We start from the raw sequence: 22,764 nt of genomic DNA, 5'->3' as shown, positions 1-22,764 counted from the left end.
AACTTACAAAGAAAACCCATTTTTGGGCGCCTATTTTTCAAGAAATTGAAAAGAAGGATTTGTTCCTCGACTGTAAAAAGTCCCGTGATGGAATTTCCATCCTGCCGGCCTTTACAACTGGTTCCATAATTCTTTAGCTTTTAGTAGTAGTTTTGGCAAAGTTTTGACCTCTATAAATAAAACCCTAGAAACTTTTTTACCTGTAGTAAGTCATCTTTTTAAAATGATAAACCAGTTGGCAAAACGTTGATTTATTCATCTTTTTTAATAATGAGTAGTAAAGGTTGCTTTTACCTAAAAAATTATATAAAAGTTTTTAAAATCGCATATATAAGATAATCGTTTCGACTCTCTTCAAACAGTCTCCGATATTATAAACATACTAGATAAAAAGATATTTATATCTAAGGTTAAAGTATCTAGCGTATCTGTTGATTGTTAGTTTAAAGATACTTTTATCTAGTTCAGCTATAATTATCTAAACGTGCTATATCTTTTCATACGTTATCGGGAGTTATATTTGCGTATTATCTTAAAATATAGTACCGAGTAAAAAGTGATTTTATCTAAAGGTAAAAATATCTGTATCTAGATAATAGGTACAGTTTAGATATACATAACGATTCCTATGTAGTGTGAGTAGCGACACGAAATTTAACAGAACATTTCAAAGAAGAGCAGGCATAGACTGAATATCAACAAAGCTAACTCAAGACGTCAAATCGAGCGATAGTTAAGATTCAGAAAGCCAGTGGGTGAAAATTTGCGTGAAGTGAAGTCCAACTTCCCCCCTCAGGCCCGGCATTAGAGAGTGCGGGGCCCTAAGTAATGAGAAGGGGCCCCTTCTCTCAACGCAATTTGAGGGAAAAAGAGGGGGCGCACCAATAAGTGCCACTAAGAGCGGGGGCCCCAATAAGTGCCGCTAAGTAAGGGGGGAAACAAAAAAACCCGTTAAGTGCGGGATGCATATAAAGGTCGCTAACCGCGGGATACCAATAAGTGTCGCTATGTACGGGGGGAACCAAAAACCCAGGCTAAGTGTGGAATAACAATAAGTGTCGCTAACTGCGGGATCCTAAAACATGTCGCTAAGTGCGGGCAAGTGGCGTAGACCAGGGGTGTTCCGGGTCCAGACTTCCTCCACCCCCCTTGACGGATTTATGGTGAGTGCGGGGCTCTAGGCGGTCGCCTTTGTCGCCATGCCCTAGCGCCGACCTTACTTCTCCTACGTCATATCGTCGACTGCTTCGTCGTCTTCCTTTAATATAGGATAGTAGTAAATCTGATGAAGGTGATTCTGGATTCTTCATAATACTAAATTAAAAAACTAAAATTTTAAATTAAAACAATTTAGGAGCTTTGGTCTACAATGCTACATCACGTCACTAAAGAACATGATTAGAGTATGGGTTCGTGTTATCATGAGGACCTTACTGAGGAAGATAGGAATAAATCCTGGCTAGATTACGAGAGTGCTGCATATGACAAACTAGTGTCTATTATTTTGGATAAAACCTTTCTGCAAGATTTTCATTTTTATGAAAATTTTAGGTTGGCTGTTTAATTTTTATTTACATTTTAATATTCAGATAATTAGAAAAATATATATAATATTTAGACATACAGGATCACTCGAATCATTTCACGCTCTCATTTTGAGTTACGCTTTGAAGAAGTTACCGTTTGGGTAATTATAAATTTTAATTATAAATAACTATGCTTAACCAGTAAATGTTTCCTTATTAATGGCTAGGTCAAAGGGCTATGTTGTAAGGAATCTTTTGGCAGCAATCGATTTTAATTCGAACGTATATAGACCACAAGCAACTACCAAAACGGGAACACTAAGGTTTCTTTTCTTTAGCTAAATAATTTTTAAAAATTACAATAATTTTAATTTGCAGGTATAAGAAGAAATGCTCAAAATTATCGTCAAAATATTCCGCTGTCCCAGTCAAAATAGTTAAATGCATGAAACCATTTCAAGACTTGTTGGATTTGACCTTATCTAAGGAAGTTGTTAGGAAAGTTGATGACATTTTTCCTAAGAAGGCAAATTGCCAGAAAACACCAGGCCTATCTAAAGATGAACTAATACTTCTACGAGAAGAAAAAGCCAGATTTTCCAGAAATCAATTTACATGCAGCGAACTATTATCTACAAATGAAGAATCCCAATTGCTACCAAAGAATTTTTAATGAAAAATAAAAGCTTGGACGTGTCTTGAGATGTAAATAAAAATCAATATTACATATGCACAAGAACCATTTTTATTTATTTTCTAATTTTACCTAAATCAATGACCTTGGTTTTGGTTTGGTGGTGCAACAGCCGCAAATCCCTTGTAATTTCTTCCAGGTGGATTTGGATAGACACTTCTTATTTTCAGCACAGAACAAGATGGGATAACTCTACGATTGTGCCTACCCATAGGGCCAATTTGCCACGCAATGTATTGCTTATAGCCAGCATGCCTATAGAAACGGTTTGTATTCAAAGCCCGAACATTGATTGCATCACGACGAATATTCATTTGCAGACGTAGTACTTCTCGATCTAAAATTAATCTTATGAAGTCCAAATGATCCTTGCATTGGTACAACATTGTTTTTCAACTGGTGAATCCATATCGCCACACTTGGTGCAGAAACACCAATCTGGTCCGTTTCCAGGATTAGGTTCTGGTTGCGGGTCAGGAGGTGGTTGACTAGTCGCTACTTGCTGATTATTTGGTGAAATGATAGCATCGGGCCCAGATTGACCAGGAAGGTCATGGTCGTTGCATTCTACTTCTTTATTCAGGTTAACCTGCTCTGGCATGTGTTTTCCAGTTTTATTCTCGGATTTTTATTCAGAATATCGCTCAAAATGAATGATAGCTGATTATGGGATAGTCTTGCTATTCTCTGTTTGTATAAATTTGCAATAAGATTTACTACAGGTTTTATATTAAGATTATTAAAGAAATCCAATACCTAAAACTGTAATTTTCCTTTACTTTCTTCTTCTTGGTTTGTGGTTCAATATCGAGTGGTTTACCATTCATACATACGGTTTTGCCTTTTCCACATGCGCACCAAGGCCCACATTTCTTATGGGTATTATGGCACTTGCAATTAGTTTTATTTTTAGTAGCTTTTCCGGTACCTGACACACAATTCCCACGGCATTTACAGCTTACATTCTCATTTAAACTCATTATTTTTTCCAAAAAAATTCCTCTTATTATAGACTAAAATTACCTAAATCTAAAATTATGGCAAATTGAACCACGCTGGATTGCACAATTCGAATTTTATCATCCAACAGGAAAAGTCGGTTTACAGTCTTGTAGGGCGATTCATGGCCGATTCGAATAAAAGTAGTTCCACTCAAATTTGTATTATGTTAACAGTATTTGATAGATTTAAATAAATGGGCAACGTTTTCCATAATTAAATTTTAAAATATACCACATCAATTAAGACTTTTGCTTTAAAAGTCCTTTTAAATTTGCATACCTTTTATGTATTGTATACGCTATGTTCCGTTTTTGACGTCACTGATGACGTTTTTTGAATGCTCTTTGACCCCACCGCAAGCCTCCCTTTCCAGTCCCTTTAATTTACAGTCCATGATTGGACTTTAGAAAGTATGGGTATAGAAGATGGGGAACAAACAAATATGGATCTAAAGAATTCCGAAATAGTGGAAAATTTCAACCGTTAAATTAAAATGATTGACGGTAGATATCACGTAACGTTTCCCTGGAAAACTGATAAATTGGCGTTACCAGATAATTTAGGACAGGCCACTATTAGGGGAAATAGCTTGATTAAAAATTTTTATAAACACCCAGTATTATACGAAGAATGCAAGGCGGTTGTTGACGAACAATTACGTTTAGGAATAGTCGAGAAGGTCCCCCAACCGGAAATAAAACCCCCAGGCACGTATTATCTCCCACCACAGGCCGTCAAACGCGACAGAGTCACGACTAAGCTGAGAGTGGTTCTAGATGGCTCGTCACACACTAAGGGCGCACCATCGTTGAATTATTCAGCGGACCTAACTTAAACCCCAACTTACTACTAATTTTATTAAAGTTTAGAATTCCTAAAATCGCGTTTATAGCAGATATAGAAAAGGCGTTCTTACAAATCGCGCTATCAGAAAACGAAAGGGACTCCGCGAGGTTTTTGTGGTACAACGAGAACTCGAGTAACAAACTAATGGAAAATAATTTTATCACCGCTAGTCCATTTTTACTGGCAAATACTATCAAATACCACATTCACCACACGAAAGGGGCCGATAAAAAAGCGGTAACAACCCTGGACCACGATTTATACGTAGACGATCTAACGGTAGGGGACAAAAGTGTCAGCGAAGCGTTTGACCTATCAGTAAACGTCAACAAGCTAATTAGCAGCGCTAACATGAACTTTCGTACATGGCAAACGAACTCTCCCGAATGAAGCTCTGGGGTGAGAAAAAACAAACCCGAAAACACGATTGGGCTGCGTCCTTGGTGCCAGATTAACGAACAACATCAGAGACGTATTTTCGAATCTAAATGTTAAGAATTATCGGTGGACAGATTCCACAATCGCTTTACACTGGCTTAAAGACACTCCTACTAATTGGAAGCCTTTCGTTAGCAATAGGGTATTAGAAATTGGAAAATTCACCAATCCTGGGGATTGGAATCACTGTCCTGGATTGCAAAATCCCGCAGACATCACGACAAGGGCAATTTCAGCTGAAAAACTAAACGCCCACGAAATGTGGTAGGGAGGTCCGAGGTGGCTTCGAGAGCCCAAGACGCGGTGGCCAGTGATAACCAAGAAGAGCGACGGGTAGATAAAGACGAGCTAGACAGGGAAAGGCGCGCTCACGCTTTAGTAATAAGCTTCGCCCAAAAACCTAGTCTTGATAAGATAATAAATTTAAACAGATTTAGCTTGTTGGATAAGGCTCTTCGAGTCACGGCGTACGTCCTAATATATGTAGATCGTACCCATAAACCAAAAAGACGAATAACCGCGGAGGAAATGGCAGCGGCCGAAATTAAGTGGATTAAATGTATCCAAGAAAAAACCTAAGCCGAGGAAAAAATAAACAAACGGTAAAACCATCCTCAAAAATGTCACTTCTCTATCAGTGACGGCGATCCCGTGGGGGCTCTAGGGCTCGAGCCCCCACCTGGAAGAACAAACGAGGGCAGAGCCCCCACAGAAATAAAATTGAGGAGAAATATCAATTAGGGAAAAATTAACAATTTATTTGTATCCGAATTCAGTCTTTTTACCGAAATAATTTTGAGATTGCAGATGATATAACCGTAAAATTGATTTCGATAGATTCGTCCAAATCGAAAATCGCGTCGTCGTGTACCCTATTTTAGCTAAAATATCTTCGTAAAGTATATGGCCAAGAAAGGCTTAAAAATCTAGCAATATACACAGGTATTTTCCTAAAGATATTGAATTAACTTTTGCAATCAGATTATTCATTGACGGATGAGATATAAGAAAGAACGCTTTTAGAAAAATATATATAGCACTACAAATTTAGAGCTGTACATTTTCTTGCTTAAGTTTTAGGTAGATGAATTTTGGGATAAAAAAAAATCGCCCATGCCCCCACAGAAATGTTTTCCGATCGCCGCCGCTGTTCTCTATCCGATACTTAATGAACAGGGTATAATATGCGTGGGAGGTCGACTAGAAAAATCAACTATGGCCTATAATCTAAAACACCCTATTATTTTAAGCCAAAAATAGCGCATCTCCGAGCTTTTTATGGAGCGATATCACCGAAATGTACTACACGGTGGCACTCAAATTACAATAGCGCAGGCGCGGGAGAAATATTAGGTAAGTGCTGGATGGCAGTTGGCAAAAAAGGTAGTGAAAGCACTAAAATTTACAGTCCATGGTGAAAGGCTGCTTGGCGTGTAGACGAGCTAGGGCTAAGCCGGGACACGCGCCTTCCGCCCCCCTCCCGCAAAACCGAATCGAACAAGCCCCGCCATTCGAAATCATTGGGATAGATTTTGCAGGCCCGATTTACATCAAGGGTCCCCAATATTACGAAGGGAAAAGTAAACAATTAGATAAATCCTACATTTGTTTAACCACATGCGCGGTAACGAGATCGTTACATTTGGAGATCATGCCATCTCTTAGCACGGACGAATTCTTATTAGCGTTCCGACGCATGGTTGCCAAAGTTATTTACTCTGATAATGCTAAGACCTCTGAGAGAGCCAATAAAGACCTACAAGATATTTGGTAAAATTTAAAACAAAAGGAGTTACTAGAATATTTCGGAAAGGAGGGTATTTCTTGGCAATTTATAGCGGAAAGAGCCAGTTGGGGGGGGGGTTCTATGAAAGATTAGTTTCAAACACCAAAACTATACTTAAAAAATCTATCCTTAATTACCAGGAAATCGAAAACATATTAGCCGAAACTGAAGCGGCTGTAAACTCCCGTCCTTTGACGTATGTATTTAACGAAGCTGGTGAGCCCGAACCGCTGACCCCGGCACATTTTCTATTAGGGCAAAGAATAAATTGCCTACCTCCACAAACCTTTACAAAAATGAAAATCGCCTCGTCTCGTGAAGAATGAACTAAGAGATATAATTATCGGCAAAGATTAAATAGTAGAATATGGAAAAGATGGCAGTCAGAATATCTACTGCAATTAAGAACCGCGAATTTCGCAAAAAATTAAAATAAGGATAATAGTTTTAAAGTAGGTGAAGTAGTTTTGATTCACCAAGACGTGATACCAAAACACAACTGGAAGTTAGGTATCATTACCGAGCTCCTCGATAGTAGAGATGACAATTTGCGTGCTAGTCTGGTAAAAACTCAGAATGGAACTGTAATACGTAGACCAGTTCAGCTTCTATATTCACTAGAACTTTTAAATGACTAAAATTGAAATGTTAAATTTATTAATGTTAAATATTGTGATATTTCGATACCTACATATCCCAGCTGGGAGTGTAAAAACCTTTAATAATTTGTTAAATAAATAAAAATAAAACAAGTTGTCGCGAGAAAATATTTAGGCGCCAGATTTTCTGGGAGTAAAATTTCCACTAATGTATTTGTCTATTCTTGTATAGTTATAAGTCTAAATATCCTGCCCATTGTACGCGCCCCCGTGAATTGCAACACGAGGGTCAACGTGGGAAAAAGTGCAGCGTCACGGGTTGGAAGGGAAAGATTTGGACATCCTTTCCACCAGTGGCACCACCTGACCCATTGGTACCTCTCTCCCCTTTTGTAAAATCTATAAATACCTCCTCCGCAAAAATTTATCCACTGTCTCTTTCTATAATTCGCTCATGACTTGACGCGAAATAAAATGTTTCTTTTTCACCAACATCGTTATCATTTTAAAAATACTTAAGTCCCTAATCGAGCAGGCAACCAGTAAACCTAGCGTTTTTCAGTCGGCGCTATGGTAAAAATAATTAGCTCTCCCAACCCCCAGTAGTTCCTAAAACTAAAAACTACAAGTTATAAGAGACCTAAGCTTAACGGCCTAAATTGCGCGATTTTAAAAGTTAGGATAGTTCGCAAATCTCTCGTACGGGGTTAGGGGCGCTGGCGGTAGCCCCTAAGATGGCAGCGAAAATTCAAACCCAAACACCTGGCGTTATTTTTCGAATTTTCGTTTCAACTTTTTGGGCCAAAACCTATTTTTTCAAAACAAAAAAAGGTTCGTGTTAGTATATTGAACGTCTTGTTAATCTTTTGATACGGAAATAAGGCCATATTTGGAAAAGCTTGGCCGTTCCCCTTTAAAATCTAATTACGAATGGCAATTCTTAACTAACTTTCACCTCGAGGACATTATGTCAGCTGTAGAACTGTGTTTAAATAGTGCATTCTTCGAATTCGATGGTGAAGTCTATAAACAAATTAAAGACCTCCCTATGGGTGGTACACTATCCACATTATTAGCGAATATGAACATGCTACATTTTGAATCTATTATGCTTAATGACCACTCTAATAAACCTTTATGTTGGTATAGGTTTGTCGATGATGTCCTCTCCTCATTATTGGATACCACCCCTTTAAACATGTTACACATAAATCACAGCACGCTTAAGTCATTAGTAAGCGGATCACAGCACGTATTAGAAATTAATGAGTGGAGCACAGCACGCATGAGTAATTCAGCCAGATATTCCAATAGTAGACCGGATTCGCCTTTTTGGGACTCATCAGTACTGTGTAGGCAATCTGTCGATATCAGTAAAACTAATGTACAAAGGGCACTCTGAATGTATATTAACAAGAATTAAACTTCCTAATTTTGGAAGTTACTTGAAGTGGTTGCTACTGTCCTGATTAAAATTTGAAACTCAATAAAGCAACATAATAAAAATAAATTATTTACGACAAATTCTCATGACTTTAATTGCTTGTAAAAGGAACCAAATACAATAAAATACGACGCGTTTCGAAGCGATGCTTCTTCGTCAGGTGTAGACACTATTATGAGTGTGACAATTCATTAGAGCACTAGGGCCAAAGTTCAAAAATTAATAATATACAAATAATTGGAAAATCTAAAAAAATTATTATACAATGTCCACCCCAGGCATATAATACATTTTTCCTAAAAGTCCTTTAGACGCGTTTGACGTTTCAAATTACTGTGCGCGTAGAATCTGGTACACTTAAAATGTTATTTGTTGTGCTATAAATAAGCATTTAGATTTTTTATTCCATACCCCCCACACCACCCGGTAAGGGGGCCCCACTTCAGTCTCTAGCCGAGGGCCCTCAAAGGAGCCAGTCCGGGCCTGGTCCACCCACAAGTTATCGCTAATTCCCCTGGTTCTAAATTTAGTTGGCCACATTTTTTAATAAATAAGCTTTCGGCGTAATTACGACAATAAAACTGCTGTTCATTGGTTAAAATCTTAAAATTTTTCCAATCCATATTGTGGCCAGTTTTATTACAATGTACAGAAATACCGTTATTTTCATTTTTATTAATTATAGCTCGTTTACAGGTGTTCTTTTATTCTCGTTTGTATTTCGCTCTTAGTTTCACCCACATAGTTTTTATCGAAATTATTGCAAGGAATTTGATAAACAACACCAGCAGGGTTATTTTTATTGTTATTAACATTTATGTTGTTTTTAGTTTTATTTTTAAAGAAATTTTTTAGTGTTGGGCTTCTTTTATGAACAACCGGAATATTTATATCTTTTAATTTACGTTCTAATTTTTCACTATCATTTTTTCTGTACGGGAAGGAGATATAATGTTTATTTAAAGAATTGGGTTTGTTTTACAAGTTAAAGTGTTGGACCGTTCGAGACTATTCTCAACTAACCTTATGGGGTAGTGGCTGTCTATTAGTTGTTTTTTAATATTGTATTTATCAGTATTACAGTCATAAGTCATATATTTATTTAATTTTAGCAGGTTATAATTTTGGAATTTACCGGCGTGTGTGGGTTTTTGAAAAAACTTATGTAAAAGTTTGGAATTATTTTTCATGACTGTGGTGTCAAGAAAGTTTATAGATTTTTCAATTTCAGTTTCTAGTGTGAACTGGATATTAATATCAATATTATCAAGTCAGAAAATATTGTAACAACCAAAATGGCTTATTATTAAAATTAGCTAGTTTAGTTTCCAAATTGCGCATGTAACATTCAGCAAGGAACGGAGAGAGACAAGGACCCATGGCCAAACCATTAATTTGTGTATAGACATTATTGTCAAAATCAAGGAAGGTTGAGGACGAGGTTATACTAATTTCAACGACTTCAATTAAATCATTGAGTGTAATATTAGTTTTGGATTTCCAAGTGTTGTTTTGTTGATATACATAGATAGGTAACGAATTTTACAAAAGTTCTGGGTAAATTAGTATTCGTTAAGCAAAATATGGCCTATTTTAAAGTCTTCTCGGTGAATTTAATATTGAAGTAAAGAATTTTGCAAAGGTTCTCGGTAAATTAGTATGTATTTTGTAGTGGTTGTTGAAATTACCAATTATATGAGATGTTTTAATTTTTCTTAAAAGAAGTGTATCTTCTTAATCCCAAAATCAATCCCTCAATAGTATAATAATATATAGTTTTGTTCTGACATATTATATTAATATTAATATTTTTCTGAAAAAGAATAAATCTTATATCAGGCCCTAATATGAGATTATTTCTAGTGTAGCAGACTTGGAATTAGCGGGAGTCTTGGGGCCAATGGCTCTTAATAAAAATCAGTGGGCTCTTAAAATAAATCAATTTAATTAAAAAATATTTATTAAACATTTTACGGAAATTTCTGGAACATATTGATTTGTACGCCGTTTTTGAAACTCTGTTTTCCTACCCTATACGAGAGCGGGATCTAGCGTTACAAATGATTATGTGTGATATTATAATATACTTGCTCCCAATCAATCTTCTGATCGAAAAGTAAGCTCCTTTCCCCTTTCCTTTTTTCCCTAAGTATCACGTCTCACGACTTGATTGAACAGCACACCTTGGACAATTGGACGATTTTCAAATGACAACTAACATAGTTCAAGCTTTTTCGCCCTTGCAAGGGCCACAGATTCGCTTGAATTAAGGGGGTTGCGCGACATAAATCCGTGTTTTGGTAAGTGATTAACCACGGCCTGAGTGGGCTAGAAATCTTATGTTACCTTGTTTCTGTGTAATCTGAAACTAAACTACTGATGGGCTCCTGAAGGCCGTACTGTTGGAATTTCTGGCTCTAGTTTAGTTAGCTATCATATCGATTTTGGCTCTGGAGTTAAAAGTGTTAAGTACCTAACTGTGTTTTTTGTTAAACAAAATTCAAACGTTGTGTTTGGTTGTTTCTGTCTTAGGAACACGGGCCGCACGGACTACTGTGTTATACATTCCCAAAAAAATATCTTAGCCCAGCTCAAAAGTATTAATTAGTATTCTCTTCGCTGCCATTTTGTTTTTGTTAACAGTAGCGAAAAGGGTCTTTAAGTGTAGGATACCCTTATGTATCGTTTGATTCAATTTAAAGTAACACTCTAGAATATTAAGCGCTCTAAATATAGGAATTTTTAATAAAAGAATTATATAATTGGGCTTCAGGAAAAAAAACGACCGACTATTAGATAACAATGATAGGTAAGAGACCATCGCCTCAGAATCAAATCAGGTCCATTATGATAACTTTCACCCAACTATTTAATGTTTCGAAGATGACGTAGCTTAAGATCTCCCTCAAGGAAATAACTACTTCTTTAATAACAGACTGGCAACCATTCTTTTTTTCATTGAGTGTAGTATGTTTATGTTTTTGCGTTTTGTGATTGTGCTTGACGTAAAGTGACGTATGTTGCAGTGTTTGTGTGTGTTGTATGGTGATGTTGATTAGAACGATAGTGTGTGTTTAGGCGTTTGTTATTGCGTTCCGTATGTACTCTCCGTCTTCTACTAATCATTGACTTTTGAGACGGACCGAGCGCTAAGGGTTACGTTAAAGGGGAACGGTCAAGCTTTAACCAGTTAGATAGCCCTATAGCCCATTAAAAACTAAAATTTATGGTGAAAACCGCATAAAAAAATATAGAGTGGTTAATTTTTAATAAAAGAAATAAATTTCGGGAAATCGAAAAGCGCGCGTCCGCCGCGAAACCTGGTGAAAAGTCGGTGAGACAGAAAAACAATGTAAAAGCGCGCGCTGCTGAAGACGCAAAAAATTTGTTTTGCACGCGAGGTGCGTTCCAGTTATAAGAGACCTAAGCCTAAATGGCGCGATTTTAAAAGTTAGGATAGCTCGCAAATCGCTCATACGGGGTTAGGGGCGCTGGCGGCAGCCCCTAAGATGGCGGCGAAAATTCAAACCCAAACACCTGAAAATAAGAAAAATATTATAGAATAAATTGACGTTAGAACGTTTGTAAAAGCTTAAAGGAAAGCGGACTTTCGCCCAAGCGGTTTTTCTAAATATCATAATATGTAACAGTGGTAGAACACTAACCTGCCAAGCAGGAGGGCGCAGGTTCAAATCTCGATTGCTGGTTTTGCTTTTAGACAATTGAATTTATTTTATGCAATAATTTAAATCGAACACGAAATCTCATTATATTTCATTAAGAAACTAAACAAAAAACACTATTAATATAGGCTTTTGCTTAAATTGAATTTCTAATTTAAAAGCTTTAAACAACTTACGACGTCATTATGACGAAAAATGTCATCGGTTGAAAATATAAAACCACCGGGTTGGTTTCCGAGGAGAGTTGTTGAACGTACCCCTAGACTGTTGAGAAATTAAGATGTTTAACTTTACAATGTTCCAAAACAAAAATAAATTTGAAATCAAATTGCTACGACAGTATTTTTTGAAAATGATTCTATGGCTCTTAATTTAATGAACGGGAACTTACAAAGAAAACCCATTTTTGGGCGCCTATTTCTCAACAAATTGAAAAGAAGGATTTGTTCCTCGACTGTAAAAAGTCCCGTGATGGAATTTCCATCCTGCCGGCCTTTACAACTGGTTCCATAATTCTTTAGCTTTTAGTAGTAGTTTTGGCAAAGTTTTGACCTCTATAAATAAAACCCTAGAAACTTTTTTACCTGTAGTAAGTCATCTTTTTAAAATGATAAACCAGTTGGCAAAACGTTGATTTATTCATCTTTTTTAATAATGAGTAGTAAAGGTTGCTTTTACCTAAAAAATTATATAAAAGTTTTTAAAATCGCATATATAAGATAATCGTTTCGACTCTCTTCAAACAGTCTCCGATATTATAAACATTCAAACCATGGTTGGAATTCTATGCTTATTGGTTCTTAGTTACGGCGTTTGGGCGGCACCAATTGAGGAAGATGTCTACCTGCTGGGTGAGTGTTTCATCATTAAATCTGACTCGTGGTATTTTTAAATAATTTATGAATTGGTGGTGTGTGCAGAGCTCAACGATGCCTTGGCTAAAAATATGGCACAAATCGGAGATAAGATCAAGTACGAACTGATCACGGCTGAGCATGATGACGAATTGCTGGCAAGATACTCTGCAAAGGACCTTCATAATCTCCATATGAAGGAACTTAAGAAGGTAAGGGTTAACTAATGTAGATAATTAGTCGAGGCTTAAATCTTCAAGCCTTCATCCTTAATTCGTTCCGTCTTGTAGAAAAATTCTGGAAACCGAAAACCAGGAAAAAACTTGTACCAACGATTGCCATTTTCGAAAGTCTGCCATCCTTCCTTCGCTTCTCCTTCCTTGTTGATGAGCAATTCGTGGCCACCCTTTAAGTACCCGACCATGCCACCGTTTAAACCATTTCCAACTTGGGCGCCGTTAACAATTCCTACATTACCACCGCTTAAACCATTTCCAACTTGGGCGCCGTTAACGATTCCTACACTACCACCATGGAAACCATTGCCAAACATAGCTTGGCCCAATTTGGTGTCGTCTTCTCCACTGATTGCACCAAAGCCCCCTACTTATGATTTCGAAAGCAATCATAACATTTGGAACAACTTATTTCCACAAATGACTCACCAGAAGTTAACGTATCCGGCTTGGAAGTTACCAACTGTGGTTCCTTTAAACATGACGCTTCCTTCGATGGATCAATTCAGCAGCAATTGGGTATTCCCTACGTACCCTCCAATAACTCCTTTGCGATTGCCGTGCTACTCTGGCAGACCAGCTTCGCAGTGGTCGACCTTAAGACCTTGTCCGTTTGCTTACCAGTATGCGCACGAGTTTCCCTCTCACATGCACAGTTCGTCACCATCCCTCCTACAGAATTTTAATCAACAAGGGAAGGTCCATCTCAACAACATGGTTGGAGATGGAGATCTCACGGTATAGCAGTTGTATTTCCTTTGTTTTTAATATGGGACATTGCTAATTCTTTCAGTTTTCGTAGTTGGATGTTGAGCAACTAAATGGAGAAAGTTCACAAGCAGTTCATATCAATGTGACTTCTTTTGCTATTGATGGTAACAAGACCGTTCATCTGATGGTGCCCAATCAGCAACATTCAGCTACTCAAATTTTCGAAGTAGGAAATACGAAACACGTCAACAACTTGACCATCGTCATATTGAATAATTGCCAAGAAACCGACTTGAAAGTCCAGTGTACCGATAAAGCCACATTCAACTTGGTTCCAGCTAATCAGGGAAATTTGGGTTACCTTCCAGGCTCGAGTGATTACGACCGCGAGGTTATGAAATGGGTCTCTTCGTTTCTTCAAGAAGCTTCTGAGGTAGAAGACAGCAAGTCACCGCTTTCGCTTGCTGGTAATTTAAAACCATATTTTTATAAACATTTATCTTTAAAATAACTCTGAATATCATTTTTCAGAGTTTGTTCGGCTAAAAGGACAAGTCTTCAACCAAAACGAGGTGAATCAAGGGAATGTCTTGAAAGATATGAAGTCTCTCCTATTTGGGGAGTCCACATTTTTTCCTGGTGACTTGTCTTTGATGACGAGAGCTAAACCGGATACTGATCTCTCACCGCCGGAAGAAAATGGTTCAAGTGGTCTATCCACGACAGGGAGTTCTGTAGTTCCAAGCGAAGATAGTGAACCTGGCAGCTTAGTTAGCGTTCCGGGAAGTGTGGGCGTTGAAGACTCTCAGTCCACTGCTTCGACGGAGACCTCTGAACCAGTTGCGACGACTGTTTCCGGAGTCTAAGACGACGTTACTGGACCTTCAACTGATATGTAGATGGACTAGACTTATTGCTTGTTATACCCGTAATATATATATAGTTGACTATTATGACATGACACATTATTTTATTGTACGCATAATATGGTTTTAAATAAACTCTTGTCCGAACATGAAATATTTAACAATCAATATCTACACTGTTTTCTACCTTGTCTATCAAATTGATTCTATCGTTGCCGTTTCAAGAATAGTTACGATAAGTTTCATAATGTATGTAAATCATGAAATGAAGAAACAAATTAACTTACCAAAACGATTATATGTTTTTAGTTGGGTCTCGCGTTGTCGACTGGCTTAGTCGAGACGAGAGGTACAGGTCATAAAAGATACATTTTGTAGAGAGGGTGCTGCCATCATTTATAGCGATATCGCAAAACCAAACTAAGTTTTATATTATAACAAACCGAAAGTTAACCACCGATAATAAGATAAAAATTTATTTAGCATAGTCTCCGTATTTTGCTGGATTTTTAACTTTACTTCCTGATCGGGTTTGCTGAAGTTCTGGTCGCTGCAATCGTATTGGAGATTCGGCGCCTGATCTGTGTGTTTCTGGGCTTTGAACTGGAGTTATGTCCTTCACTGCTTGCGGAGATGCTGGAAGGTTGATTGGCCTGTTTTGTATGACAGGTGATGGTGGGGTTACGATAGGTACAGGTGGTACCCTATGTGTTACACAGGGTTTCGCTGGTTGGGAAGACGTAATATACATTAGTGGTTTGGCAAACTTGTCTATTTTCACATATTGTGGGTTCGAGTTTGCGCCTGTTATTTTCTTAGTACACATCTATTTCGCCGATATTCGACGTTTCCATCAATCGAGACAATGTAAGAACGATTTGCAACTTTTCTGATTATTCTGCCTTCGCGCCACAAACTTTCTTTGAGTTTCGGGTTTGGCGGGACCCAAACCGATTCACCTATTTTGAGAGCACGCAGTGGCTTTGTCGTTTGATCGAAATATTCTTTAATTCTTTGTCGACGTTGTTCTTGTAATTTCATTACTTTTATAGCCACTTTCGATTTCAGTTGCTTGTTTGAATAGGGTTTATTTGAACGAAGACGGCGTGACATTAGTCGTTGTGCTGGACTTACATCAATTCCTTTAGTAGGTGCTATTTTCACTGCTGACTCTGCTTTTCCATATTCTTGATAATAGTAAGGAGAAGATGTTTTATGAGTAAATCCCCACAAATCAGCAAATTCTTTGAATGCTCGTCCGTTGAATGGTGGACCATTGTCCGTGATTACGAGCGCTGGAATTCTGAATCTGCAGAAATGGCGTTTACAGAATTCTTCAACTGTTTCTCCTGTCGTGTCCGGGTGTCGATCTATTTCCCAAATATAGGTGGGGTGGCGGAGTGGTTAGTTTATGAAAAAAACTATACGATTCCAATTGGGAAACCAATAGGGAATTTGGACCATTTTTAATAGTAAATATATTTTTTACCAATACGTACCCTGTTGGTTACCAATAGATAAATCAAAATTGGAAACCTATTGGATTTTATACGAATTGGTTACCAATTGGATTTATTCAAATTGGAAACCTATTGGATTTATCCAAATTGGAAACTTATTGGATTTGTCCAAATTAGCCACCTTTTGTTATCCCACTAGGAGTTCATTTACAGATAATAGTTAAATATATATTGGATATTTTTCATAAGACAATTGAAGATGTTTCCCATTAGGAAATCTTTTTATGTATATTTAGCTTAATTAGAGGATTAAACATGTCCAAATAGAAATAAATGCTTTATTTTTAAAAGTTTATAAAGAACACACACCAATAAAAATTTATTTATTTAAAATTATTTTTCACATTGTTTCCTAATATCCGATATTTTTTCTGTTAATGAGCGATTAACTTTAGTTACGGCTAAGTCTTGATATGAACGATCTTTCCCTTGCCTCTCCACGTAATATCTAACACTTGCTGGTTAAAAGAGAAATAACGACCTTATTCTTTTATTAAAAAAAACAATTTACAAATTAAATTTTTTTAACGTAACTATTACTTAAACAGGGTTCATACAGCTATTGGCAACCCGATTTCCCTGATATTTCCAGGTGCAAGATCAAATAAAACTTAGATTTTACAGAGCAATTTATTTCATGATTGTCATTTAACTTAAATTGGTTCAATATTATTATTTAAAAGAAGAAACGAAGTCAAATCTTTAATAAGGAAAACCTATTGATGCAAATTTGTAATTCATTAGGGCAAACTTTCTGAACCCTCAAAAATGTCCCTGATTTTACTTAAAAATTAATTTCCCTGTCAACATATCAATTCCCTGCTTTTTCCAGGTCTGTATGAACCCTGTTAAAACCACAGGTAATGAATACCAGAAATACTATATAGTAAAAACAGAAGTACTATATAGTATATATCTTACTTTTTATTGACGCCACCTTTTGCGGGATCAATGCCTTTCTAGGGACTTGATGACCATTAATATTTTTCATTCTGTTCAAAATTTTACCACTAAGGCCAGGTCCTTGGCAAATTTTGAAAAATTAGTTGCCATTAAACAACTATCCCATTTATCTTTAGGGATGGCAATGTCATTTCCTAAATATACCTTAAAAATTACAATAACCAAAATATTATTAAGAATAATTTTATTGAATTAAGATCCACTAAAGTTAGATACCCGTCAATTTATGTACTTACATTTTCATCTATTTCCTCAAGAAATTTTTCCCCACATATTTTTCAGCTATAAATACGCAGGTTTAAAGCTAACACTAACCAAGTTTAGTAAATTAAAATAAAATTAAGTTACCCAGAGGCTTTTCCGTGAGGCATTTGCAACTTTTTGTTTCTGCTAGCTTTTTTTTTAAATTAGATATTTCCAATCTCATTTCCACTGACAAATTATATCATTTGTTGTACTTCGCACTAACAATTGTAAGTTCTTCATAAGTCCATACTATGTTTAAAAGGAAATAATACCATATTAATATTTTTTTGTCCCACCTTTTTAAAATGAAAGACATTTTTGGATTATTTAATTTAATATAATAATAATAAAAATATTAATTCCGTGATGGCTGTTCATCACTGAATTAAACGGAGTATAAACTGCGACACATTCTTTATGGATACCTCACTATAATGTGATTTGTTGTAGTTAAACCCTTAAAACAAATCACTAAGCAACGCCGAAAATAGTAATTGGCGATGCATGCTTTGGATGAATAAATCAGGGTTCGTACAACATTTCAAACAAGCAAAAACACTTCAGATTAATTTTTCAAAATACTTTAAGGGGAAATCTAGCGAAAAAGGTTTATTTTGTGGTTTTCTAATCACTTTTACAGGCGTTTGAATTAAAGTAGAGTCGTTTGGAAACATGAACTAGAATATGAGCCTCAGGTTTTCTGAGTAAATTGAATTTTGATTAGCCCTTAGATATTTTAAAAGTAAATCTCAGCGCTCAAAACGACATTTTGTGAGAAATCTGCGGTTGGTTTTAATTTGATAGACCAGTATTCAGAGGAATTAGATTTTTCATTTATGCCTTTAGGTATTGTATAACAAACATTTTATATCTAAGTTTAAAGTCACGTTTAAGTAGATTTTATAATATCATAGTCCGAAAACAAAACTATTTTACCATTGCCTATTCGGCCAGAGAGTGGTACGAAAACGACCAAATCATCACATTGATAGGGTTTTCCTTAAAAAAGCAGGAGCAATGCCCTTGACCTAAATGTTATTACGCCCTGTTTAAAACACGATAATCTAACCAGTAATTTAAACTAAAAATTTGCCATTAAAATCTAAAAGTTTACCGTCATCATTGACCAAATTATCAGACTCCATTAAACTTTCGGGATAAGATGAGTTCGTAGAACCATTGTTGTTGTTATGAGGGTGGTGAATGTTGCTATATGTACCAGTTTTATCCTCATCTTCATCATACTTAATGACAGCAGTGTGAGTGTGTTCATTATCAGGAGATATGACATATTCATTATCACAGTAACTTTCATCCATAGACTTTGCATTTTCTTCTGCAGTAGGAACTAAAGTAAACATTAAAATAATTTAGAGATAATACCAATGTTAATGATATAAGTACAGGCAGCCCAGGTGTTTAAATAATTATACGGCTATACTAAAAGGTGGGTAAAAGTGTCGACCCACCATGCAAAATTATAATAAATTGTGTTTATAGGAAAGGCCAAAAATAAGTCTTAAATGCAGACGATTTTAAACCGAAAACCAGACGCTGCACAAAAACGGGTATTGGTCTTCATATATATTCAAATTTCACAGGGAGGGTCGACGCTTTTACCCACCTTTTAGCGTAGCCATATAGGACCTCTGGGTTGCCTGTAAGTACACAAAATAATGATTTTGATGATCAATTTATGTTCAAAACTGTAGATTAGGTAATTTTTTTATGATGACTTAAATTATGAAATATATAGCAATATACCTGGTCCTGTTGCAGTTCTTCACTGTCAAACTCTTCAATAGTTTCATTACTCTAAACACAAAGAAATAGGTATTGATTTTGGGCTTATTATTTATTTGATACGTTACATTTATGATACTTGCCAATATAATTTTTTTTTGGTCTTTAAGTTTACATTGTAACACTTTTTTTAGCCTTTTAGATTTTTAGACGTTTGCATTTACAAATGGTTTTCTTTTTTGGGGTAACTTTTTTTCTTCAGGAGTATTTGTTTGAATTTTCCTACCGGGTACACGTATCCTTTTGTTTGAATATTTTTCGTTAATTTCTTCGCTTGTAGCTAAAACTTAATGATTTCAAGGGTAATTCATACGCGATTGTCCCACAAATGCTAAATACTTACCACCCAACCTTATTATTAATATTTCTTCAAATAGATTATTTGATTTATCAGGTTCATCCAGGAACAAAGAATATTTATGGCGAGGTTTAAAGTCATCCAAATGTTTTGGATAGAACGTAACTTTATTATCAGTGTCAACAATTTTTTTGTTTGGTTATCGGTGATAACTAGAGCATATTTAGGCAGGTTTGCTATTTCCTTTAACAATAAACTTAAAGAATTACTTTGAAAGTCTTATCCTAATACTTTCTTACTATAAATTAAGAATAGCTGCATCTTATTTGTTAGAAATTCGTCAATGAAGTAGTTCCAAGTAGGCGAAACGGAACCACAATGCGGCAGCTATTCTTGAATTGATTAATTTTTTTAAATAATGTATACTTACTTTGAATCCGGATGTGCCAAATAGCGACTTGTTTCCTCTCTTTAAATACGTTAAATTGGGATCAAAGCAATCCAAAAAAAAATTTCGCGCAGCACTTTTAACGGGTCACACCGGCGTTTGAATTTATCCAGTTTCCAGAATATGATTGGTCGTACATCATCAGCTATCATATGGTAAATTCTGACCGAATTGTTCAAACACCGTTCGAGCACGTGGGGAACGTAAAAACATCGAATATTTAAGCGTTTATGAATTGCACATTAAAAAAGGCTACATGCAAACGTGGGTTGGAATAGGTTAATTGAGAAGATATATGTTCTTTTAAAGGTCATTGTAAAAACTTAAATTATTGGATTTTTTTACGCATTTCTTTGTAAAAAAAATATTAAAAATATCAAATAACTTTTTCAACTTATCCGAAACTTTATTCTTTTTCATTGCCACACAAAGGTATGTTAGAAGAAACCACCTATGGACTGTGAGAAGGATGATAAAATACGCGAAAAAGTAGATTAGTCCATAATTAAAAGGGATAATATAGCTAAATCCTAAACAAATTTGAAGAAATTAAAAAACTTACTAATAACGCGTACCAATAGGTCTTCGAGCACACAAAAAACGCGAAACTCGGATCAAATAGATCTTCGAGTAATAAACTAAATTAAAAATAAATAAAATAGCCAGAAATTCCAACGGTAGACCGGTTTCGTTTTATTTGGAACTCATTAAAAATTTCAAAACGCGTTACATATAGCAACGCGTTTTGAAATTTTTAATGTTAAGGCTTAGTTTCTCTTTTAGATTTGACAGTCGCCAGCCAGATTTCCCGCACGGTACTGATGAGTTCCAAATAGAACGAAACCGGTCTACCGTTGGAATTTCTGGCTATTTTATTTATTTTTAATTTAGTTTATTACTCGAAGATCTATTTGATCCGAGTTTCACGTTTTTTGTTTGCTGGAAGACCTATTGGTACAAGTTATTAGTAAGTTTTTTAATTTCTTGAAATTTGTTTAGGATTTAGTTATATTATCCCTTTTAATTATGGACTAATCTACTTTTTCGCGTATTGTATCACACAAAGGTATGACTATTAGCCACTATAAATATATTTCAATAACTTTTTTTCCAGAAGTAGCGTAGCGCGCACGTTGAATTTGGTTGAATCTTTGCAGGCCAAGGACCAAAAAAAGTGGCCAGAATGATAGGTTTTTGTTTGAGTAATTACTCCCAAAATATTTAGGCCTAATTACGCAATTTTGAACCATATATTCTTAATTTTTTATTGAAAAAAGTAGCTTTCTATTATGTTTATATGATTTGAAAGCAACGCGTTTTTTAGTGCGTTCTTAGCGATTGGAAATTATGTTAAAAAGAAAACTATTTCTAACACTAACCTGTGAAAAGATATGTTTTCTTTTGTGTATTTACTCTTACACGTTTAAATTACGCAATTTTGAGCAATTCTTCAACTATAATTAAACAAAAGTCGCTTTAAAGATTTCAAAAAACCTCTTTAGTGGCGAGCTATAGTCGGCCATTTAATCTTAGGCGAAATTAGTGTTAGTTCACCCACGGCCAACTTTGATCTCTCGCGCTCTCGCGCGCTACAGCGGCCATCTCATTCGTTGACGTTTCTGTGTTAACCTATGAGCAAAAGATGTGTATGATTTGAGCGCCCCTAGCGGATTATTTTTTTATAATAGTTTTTACATTGAAGCTAATATAACAAGTGGGCCCGGCAGTCCCAAATAATAGTTTCACACGAGCCTAGCTTTACGAAAACAACGAATAGTAGTATAAACTGATTAAAGTATGTAGTATAATTCCGTTTCCACACCACCTCCGTCAGGTAGGAATCTAGGCCCTTTTTTATTTAGCGAAGGAGGTGTCCACCGTAGGCATTATCCTCCTTAACCGGTAAAGAAAACACGAACAAATAAGGGAGCCCAATTTCCAGCCCAATTATAAATAGGCCATATTTTATAAACAAGCCCAAATTCTAGCCCAATTTGAGTATATATGAGTATATTTTTTTAAAGGCGCGCTTTTCAAAATATTGGTGTTTGCGTGATGTCATAGTTTTAAGTGTCATGGGAAATTTTATAGGAACTCCCATTTTTATTAATCGAAATATTTTATAAAGTACAAATTAATCGAATTTTTAAAGAAAGACTGTACATGTACATATATTGAGAGTAATATATTTCGAAGTGCTTTAAAGCGTATTCCTTTGAAAGAAATCGGTATCCTATCGATTTTAGTGTATATTATAGAAAACCTCTGAAAGTAGCCCAAAAAACAGTCCAACAGCCCAATTAATTTTTTCCCGCAAGTAGACATAAAAAGAAGCCAAAATGGGCTATAAAAGAGCCCAACTGGCAGCTCTGAAAACCGCTCGAAATAAATTTGTGGGAAATATGGGAACCGCTCGAATTATTTTTGTGGGAAAAATTACCCAGAGTGGTTGGGCTTAAGGCATTCAAAAAAAACAGAAGCGACTTCACCAGGTTTAGAGATTCACTTACGAAAACCCATGCCGCCCCCTCCCCTTCCTTCACACCTGGGGGCTCTGTGGCAGTGATAGTTCCCAAATTCCACAGAATGGTTGGGCTCCGAAGCGTTGCCAACAGTAGAAAGGAGCGCTCGGAGGGAGAGTCGCCATATCGTTGCCTCCCCCACCCGAATGGAAGCGAGAGGCAAGCGCTGTTGCGGAAACCGTGTGCGAACGAAAACGCCAGAGACGGAAACGCCAGAAGATCGCCGAATCCCCATTTCCCGGCTTGCTAGGTTGTTGCAGACGGTGTAAAGATTATGAG

General features: G+C 36.2%; 2 protein-coding genes across 3 annotated transcripts in view; one reads left to right on the top strand and one right to left on the bottom strand.

Moving 5' to 3' along the window:
- The window catches only part of LOC149963194 (uncharacterized), a 48,235-nt gene that overhangs the window by 6,298 nt on the left and 19,173 nt on the right, over window positions 1-22,764 (bottom strand). The window lies entirely within an intron of this gene.
- On the top strand, window positions 12,757-14,839 carry LOC149963195 (uncharacterized). Of its 2 annotated transcripts, none has more exons than XM_090180419.1 (5): window positions 12,757-12,869; window positions 12,939-13,084; window positions 13,163-13,846; window positions 13,911-14,286; window positions 14,351-14,839. In XM_090180419.1, exons 1-5 carry the CDS (start codon window positions 12,791-12,793, stop codon window positions 14,683-14,685), a joined length of 1,620 nt encoding a protein of 539 aa, XP_090036545.1. In that variant the 5' UTR covers window positions 12,757-12,790; the 3' UTR covers window positions 14,686-14,839. The 2 variants fall into 2 exon arrangements, with proteins under 2 accessions (XP_090036545.1, XP_090036544.1); XM_090180418.1 differs by having other exon boundaries at window positions 12,939-13,090.

The sequence above is a fragment of the Leiobunum rupestre genome, chromosome 1 (assembly GCF_980474605.1).
Source record: "Leiobunum rupestre chromosome 1, qqLeiRupe1.1.hap1, whole genome shotgun sequence".
Lineage (NCBI taxonomy): Eukaryota > Metazoa > Arthropoda > Arachnida > Opiliones > Sclerosomatidae > Leiobunum > Leiobunum rupestre.
Note: the sequence above shows the minus strand (reverse complement) of the source record. Positions and strands in the feature narration are given on the sequence as shown.

Coding starts and splice junctions, on each gene's coding strand:
- LOC149963195 (XM_090180418.1), top strand. CDS start 12,791: ATGGTTGGAATTCTATGCTTATTGGTTCTTAGTTACGGCGTTTGGGCG. Junction 13,091..13,162: donor AGGAACTTAAGAAGGTAAGG/GTTAACTAATGT, acceptor TCCGTCTTGTAG/AAAAATTCTGGAAACCGAAA. Junction 14,287..14,350: donor GTCACCGCTTTCGCTTGCTG/GTAATTTAAAAC, acceptor ATCATTTTTCAG/AGTTTGTTCGGCTAAAAGGA.